This window comes from Oncorhynchus tshawytscha, unplaced genomic scaffold (assembly GCF_018296145.1).
Source record: "Oncorhynchus tshawytscha isolate Ot180627B unplaced genomic scaffold, Otsh_v2.0 Un_scaffold_1746_pilon_pilon, whole genome shotgun sequence".
Classification (NCBI taxonomy): domain Eukaryota; kingdom Metazoa; phylum Chordata; class Actinopteri; order Salmoniformes; family Salmonidae; genus Oncorhynchus; species Oncorhynchus tshawytscha.
Genome location: NW_024609798.1, coordinates 150,001 through 157,500, shown reverse-complemented (window position 1 = coordinate 157,500; position 7,500 = coordinate 150,001). Strand labels below are relative to the sequence as shown.

At 43.9% G+C, this 7,500-nt stretch overlaps 1 protein-coding gene across 5 annotated transcripts in view; it reads left to right on the top strand.

The window, feature by feature from the left end:
* fam114a1 (family with sequence similarity 114 member A1) overlaps positions 1-7,500 on the top strand; it is a 19,577-nt gene that overhangs the window by 7,398 nt on the left and 4,679 nt on the right. For 3 of the 5 annotated variants that reach the window (XM_042318252.1, XM_042318250.1, XM_042318254.1), the window contains exon 8: positions 6,535-6,620. In XM_042318252.1, the coding sequence (XP_042174186.1) occupies positions 6,535-6,620 (86 nt within the window). The remainder of the gene's footprint in view (positions 1-6,534; positions 6,621-7,500) is intronic. The other 2 variants (XM_042318253.1, XM_042318251.1) reach the window with 1 other exon arrangement.

Sequence of the window (7,500 nt, the reverse complement as noted above, 5' to 3'; positions counted from 1 at the left end):
CCTTAAAGACTAGAACAGTGAGACAGGATGAGCACCTGAAAGACTAGAACAGTGAGACAGGGTGAGCACCTTAAAGACTAGAACAGTGAGACAGGGTGAGCTCACCTGAAGACTAGAACAGTGAGACAGGGTGAACCAGCAGACCAGTGAGACCCTGTCTCACTGAAAGACTAGAACAGTGAGACAGTGGTACCTGAACCAGCAGAACAGTGAGACAGTCCTGTCTCACTGAACCAGTGAGACAGGGTGAGACCCTGTCTCACTAGAACAGTGAGAGACAGACCCTGTGAGCACCTGAAAGACTAGAACAGTGAGTGGAGCACCTAAAGACTGAACAGCAGACCTTAAAGACTAGAACAGTGAGACAGGGTGAACCTTAGCAGACATAGGGTGAGCACCTTAAAGACTAGAACAGTGAGACACCCTGTCTCACTGAACCAGCAGACTAGAACAGTGAGTCAGGGTGAACCAGCAGACTAGAACAGTGAGACAGGGTGAACCAGCAGACTAGAACAGTGAGTCACTGAACCAGCCAAGAACAGTGAGACAGGGTGAACCAAAGACCTAGACCCTGTCTCACTGAACCAGCAGACAAGTGGTACTGAACCAGCAGACCTAGACCCTGTCTCACTGAATCACTGAACCAGCAGACCTAGACCCTGTCTCACTGAACCAGCAGACCTAGACCCTGTCTCACTGAACCAGCAGACCTAGACCCTGTCTCACTGAATCAGCCAAGACGTAGTGGTACTGAACCAGCAGACCTAGACCCTGTTACACTGAACCAGCAGACCTAGACCCTGTCTCACTGAACCAGCAGACCTAGACCCTGTTACACTGAACCAGCCAAGACGTAGTGGTACTGAACCAGCAGACCTAGACCCTGTCTCACTGAACCAGCAGACCTAGACCCTGTCTCACTGAACCAGCAGACCTAGACCCTGTCTCACTGAACCAGCAGACCTAGACCCTGTTACACTGAACCAGCAGACCTAGACCCTGTCTCACTGAACCAGCAGACCTAGACCCTGTCTCACTGAACCAGCAGACCTAGACCCTGTCTCACTGAACCAGCAGACCTAGACCCTGTTCACTGAACCAGCAGACCTAGACCCTGTCTCACTGAACCAGCAGACCTAGACCCTGTCTCACTGAACCAGCAGACCTAGACCCTGTCTCACTGAACCAGCCAAGACGTAGTGGTACTGAACCAGCAGACCTAGACCCTGTCTCACTGAACCAGCAGACCTAGACCCTGTCTCACTGAACCAGCAGACCTAGACCCTGTTACACTGAACCAGCAGACCTAGACCCTGTCTCACTGAACCAGCAGACCTAGACCCTGTTACACTGAACCAGCCAAGACGTAGTGGTACTGAACCAGCAGACCTAGACCCTGTCTCACTGAACCAGCCAAGACGTAGTGGTACTGAACCAGCAGACCTAGACCCTGTTACACTGAACCAGCAGACCTAGACCCTGTCTCACTGAACCAGCAGACCTAGACCCTGTTACACTGAACCAGCCAAGACGTAGTGGTACTGAACCAGCAGACCTAGACCCTGACTCACTGAACCAGCCAAGACGTAGTGGTACTGAACCAGCAGACCTAGACACTGTCTCACTGAACCAGCAGACCTAGACCCTGTCTCACTGAACCAGCAGACCTAGACCCTGTCTCACTGAACCAGCAGACCTAGACCCTGTCTCACTGAACCAGCAGACCTAGACCCTGTCTCACTGAACCAGCCAAGACGTAGTGGTACTGAACCAGCAGACCTAGACCCTGTCTCACTGAACCAGCAGACCTAGACCCTGTTACACTGAACCAGCAGACCTAGACCCTGTCTCACTGAACCAGCCAAGACGTAGTGGTACTGAACCAGCAGACCTAGACCCTGACACTGAACCAGCCAAGACTGAACCAGCAGACCTAGACCCTGTCTCACTGAACCAGCAGACCTAGACCCTGTCTCACTGAACCAGCCAAGACGTAGTGGTACTGAACCAGCAGACCTAGACCCTGTTACACTGAACCAGCAGACCTAGACCCTGTCTCACTGAACCAGCCAAGACGTAGTGGTACTGAACCAGCAGACCTAGACCCTGTCTCACTGAACCAGCAGACCTAGACCCTGTCTCACTGAACCAACCAAGACGTAGTGGTACTGAACCAGCAGACCTAGACCCTGTCTCACTGAACCAGCAGACCTAGACCCTGACTCACTGAACCAACCAAGACGTAGTGGTACTGAACCAGCAGACCAAGACCCTGTCTCACTGAACCAGCCAAGACGTAGTGGTGCTGAACCAGCAGACCTAGACCCTGTCTTACTGAACCAGCAGACCTAGACCCTGTCTCACTGAACCAGCAGACCTAGACCCTGTCTCACTGAATCAGCCAAGACGTAGTGGTACTGAACCAGCAGACCTAGACCCTGTCTCACTGAACCAGCAGACCTAGACCCTGTCTCACTGAACCAGCCAAGACGTAGTGGTACTGAACCAGCAGACCTAGATCCTGTCTCACTGAACCAGCAGACCTAGACCCTGTCACATTGAATCAGCCAAGATGTCCGAAAATCGTTTACAACCTAAGAATTTTTCCACGATATCGACAAAGTCGTGGAATTAGACGGCTAAACCCGTGCAGTCTCTACGGGCATTTAGTTGGTTGAAATCTCCCAAAAATGTTGGCACTTTAGCCTTTAATTCATATTAAACAAATAGGATTTATTGAATTCTCCGTGTGGTCTATATTAAAAGGGCCCTTCATTCAATAACAGTCTCTCCGGTCTGATGTCTTTTTGTAACAACCCAGTTATTACTAGACAATGTTTAATCTGTCTCTCTCTGGTCTGATGTTTAATCTGTCTCTCTCTGGTCTGATGTTTAATCTGTCTCTCTCCAGTTGATGTTTAATCTGTCTCTCTCTGGTTGATGTTTAATCTGTCTCTCTCTGGTTGATATTTAATCTGTCTCTCTCTGGTCTGATATTTAATCTGTCTCTCTCTGGTTGATATTTAATCTGTCTCTCTCTGGTTGATATTTAATCTGTCTCTCTCTGGTTGATGTTTAATCTGTCTCTCTCTGGTTGATGTTTAATCTGTCTCTCTCTGGTCTGATATTTAATCTGTCTCTCTCTGGTCTGATATTTAATCTGTCTCTCTCTGGTCTGATGTTTAATCTGTCTCTCTCTGGTTGATATTTAATCTGTCTCTCTCTGGTCTGATGTTTAATCTGTCTCTCTCTGGTTGATATTTAATCTGTCTCTCTCTGGTTGATATTTAATCTGTCTCTCTCTGGTTGATATTTAATCTGTCTCTCTCTGGTCTGATATTTAATCTGTCTCTCTCCAGTTGATATTTAATCTGTCTCTCTCTGGTCTGATGTTTAATCTGTCTCTCTCAGTTGATATTTAATCTGTCTCTCTCTGTTGATATTTAATCTGTCTCTCTCTGGTCTGATGTTTAATCTGTCTCTCTCTGGTTGATATTTAATCTGTCTCTCTCTGGTCTGATATTTAATCTGTCTCTCTCCAGTTGATATTTAATCTGTCATTCTCCAGTTGATGTTTAATCTGTCTCTCTCTGGTTGATATTTAATCTGTCTCTCTCCAGTTGATGTTTAATCTGTCTCTCTCCAGTTGATGTTTAATCTGTCTCTCTCCAGTTGATATTTAATCTGTCTCTCTCCAGTTGATATTTAATCTGTCTCTCTCCGGTTGATGTTTAATCTGTCTCTCTCCGGTTGATGTTTAATCTGTCTCTCTCTGGTTGATGTTTAATCTGTCTCTCTCCAGTTGATATTTAATCTGTCTCTCTCCAGTTGATATTTAATCTGTCTCTCTCCAGTTGATATTTAATCTGTCTCTCTCTGGTTGATGTTTAATCTGTCTCTCTCTGGTCTGATGTTTAATCTGTCTCTCTCTGGTCTGATATTTAATCTGTCTCTCTCTGGTCTGATGTTTAATCTGTCTCTCTCTGGTTGATGTTTAATCTGTCTCTCTCTGGTTGATGTTTAATCTGTCTCTCTCTGGTTGATATTTAATCTGTCTCTCTCTGGTTGATGTTTAATCTGTCTCTCTCTGGTTGATGTTTAATCTGTCTCTCTCTGGTTGATGTTTAATCTGTCTCTCTCTGGTTGATGTTTAATCTGTCTCTCTCTGGTTGATATTTAATCTGTCTCTCTCTGGTTGATGTTTAATCTGTCTCTCTCCAGTTGATATTTAATCTGTCTCTCTCCGGTTGATGTTTAATCTGTCTCTCTCTGGTTGATGTTTAATCTGTCTCTCTCTGGTCTGATATTTAATCTGTCTCTCTCTGGTCTGATGTTTAATCTGTCTCTCTCTGGTTGATGTTTAATCTGTCTCTCTCTGGTCTGATGTTTAATCTGTCTCTCTCTGGTCTGATGTTTAATCTGTCTCTCTCTGGTTGATGTTTAATCTGTCTCTCTCTGGTTGATGTTTAATCTGTCTCTCTCTGGTCTGATGTTTAATCTGTCTCTCTCTGGTCTGATGTTTAATCTGTCTCTCTCTGGTCTGATGTTTAATCTGTCTCTCTCCGGTTAATGTTTAATCTGTCTCTCTCTGGTTGATATTTAATCTGTCTCTCTCTGGTTGATATTTAATCTGTCTCTCTCTGGTTGATATTTAATCTGTCTCTCTCTGGTTGATGTTTAATCTGTCTCTCTCCAGTTGATATTTAATCTGTCTCTCTCTGGTCTGATGTTTAATCTGTCTCTCTCTGGTTTGATGTTTAATCTGTCTCTCTCCAGTTAATGTTTAATCTGTCTCTCTCTGGTTGATATTTAATCTGTCTCTCTCTGGTTGATATTTAATCTGTCTCTCTCTGGTTGATATTTAATCTGTCTCTCTCTGGTCTGATGTTTAATCTGTCTTTCTCTGGTTGATGTAATCTGTCTCTCTCCAGTTGATATTTAATCTGTCTCTCTCTGGTCTGATGTTTAATCTGTCTCTCTCTGGTTGATGTTTAATCTGTCTCTCTCTGGTCTGATGTTTAATCTGTCTCTCTCTGGTTGATATTTAATCTGTCTCTCTCTGGTTGATGTTTAATCTGTCTCTCTCTGGTTGATGTTTAATCTGTCTCTCTCTGGTCTGATATTTAATCTGTCTCTCTCTGGTTGATGTTTAATCTGTCTCTCTCTGGTTGATATTTAATCTGTCTCTCTCTGGTCTGATATTTAATCTGTCTCTCTCTGGTTGATGTTTAATCTGTCTCTCTCCAGTTGATATTTAATCTGTCTCTCTCTGGTCTGATATTTAATCTGTCTCTCTCTGGTCTGATGTTTAATCTGTCTCTCTCCGGTTAATGTTTAATCTGTCTCTCTCTGGTTGATATTTAATCTGTCTCTCTCTGGTTGATATTTAATCTGTCTCTCTCTGGTTGATGTTTAATCTGTCTCTCTCTGGTCTGATATTTAATCTGTCTCTCTCTGGTTGATGTTTAATCTGTCTCTCTCTGGTCTGATATTTAATCTGTCTCTCTCTGGTCTGATATTTAATCTGTCTCTCTCTGGTCTGATATTTAATCTGTCTCTCTCTGGTCTGATATTTAATCTGTCTCTCTCTGGTCTGATATTTAATCTGTCTCTCTCTGGTTGATGTTTAATCTGTCTCTCTCTGGTTAATGTTTAATCTGTCTCTCTCTGGTTGATGTTTAATCTGTCTCTCTGGTTGATATTTAATCTGTCTCTCTGGTTGATATTTAATCTGTCTCTCTCTGGTTGATATTTAATCTGTCTCTCTCTGGTCTGATATTTAATCTGTCTCTCTCTGGTCTGATATTTAATCTGTCTCTCTCTGGTTGATGTTTAATCTGTCTCTCTCTGGTTGATGTTTAATCTGTCTCTCTCTGGTTGATATTTAATCTGTCTCTCTCTGGTCTGATATTTAATCTGTCTCTCTCTGGTTGATATTTAATCTGTCTCTCTCTGGTTGATGTTTAATCTGTCTCTCTCTGGTTGATATTTAATCTGTCTCTCTCTGGTTGATGTTTAATCTGTCTCTCTCTGGTTGATATTTAATCTGTCTCTCTCTGGTTGATATTTAATCTGTCTCTCTCCAGTCTGATGTTTAATCTGTCTCTCTCTGGTTGATATTTAATCTGTCTCTCTCTGGTCTGATATTTAATCTGTCTCTCTCTGGTCTGATATTTAATCTGTCTCTCTCTGGTTAATGTTTAATCTGTCTCTCTCTGGTCTGATATTTAATCTGTCTCTCTCTGGTTGATGTTTAATCTGTCTCTCTCTGGTCTGATATTTAATCTGTCTCTCTCTGGTTAATGTTTAATCTGTCTCTCTCTGGTCTGATATTTAATCTGTCTCTCTCTGGTCTGATATTTAATCTGTCTCTCTCTGGTCTGATATTTAATCTGTCTCTCTCTGGTCTGATATTTAATCTGTCTCTCTCCGGTTGATGTTTAATCTGTCTCTCTCTGGTTGATATTTAATCTGTCTCTCTCTGGTCTGATATTTAATCTGTCTCTCTCTGGTTGATGTTTCTTCTCTTTCCAGCAGCTGATGGGGAGGAGTTTGTGAGTGTTCTGACTGAGTTGCTGTTTGAGCTTCACGTCGCTGCCACCCCAGACAAACTGAACAAGGTAACAGACAGTCCCTGTCACCACAGACAAACTCAACAAGGTGACAGACAGTCCCTGTCACCCCAGACAAACTCAACAAGGTGACAGACAGTTCCTGTCACCCCAGACAAACTCAACAAGGTAACAGACAGTCCCTGTCACCACAGACAAACTCAACAAGGTAACAGACAGTCCCTGTCACCCCAGACAAACTCAACAAGGTAACAGACAGTCCCTGTCACCACAGACAAACTCAACAAGGTAACAGACAGTCGCTGTCACCCCAGACAAACTCAACAAGGTAACAGACAGTCACTGTCACCACAGACAAACTCAACAAGGTAACAGACAGTCCCTGTCACCACAGACAAACTCAACAAGGTAACAGACAGTCGCTGTCACCACAGACAAACTCAACAAGGTAACAGACAGTCCCTGTCACCACAGACAAACTCAACAAGGTAACAGACAGTCGCTGTCACCCCAGACAAACTCAACAAGGTAACAGACAGTCACCACAGACACACTCAAGAAGGTAACAGACAGTCACCACAGACAAACTCAACAAGCTAACAGACAGTCACCACACACAAACTCAACAAGGTAACAGACAGTCACCACAGACAAACTCAACAAGGTAACAGACAGTCACTGTCACCACAGACAAACTCAACAAGGTAACAGACAGTCACCACAGACAAACTCAACAAGGTAACAGACAGTCACCACAGACAAACTCAACAAGGTAACAGACAGTCACTGTCACCACAGACAAACTCAAGGTAACAGACAGACACCACAGACAAACTCAACAAGGTAACAGACAGTCACCCCAGACAAACTCAACAAGGTAACAGACAGTCACCCCAGACAAACTCAACAAGGTAACAGACAGTCACCC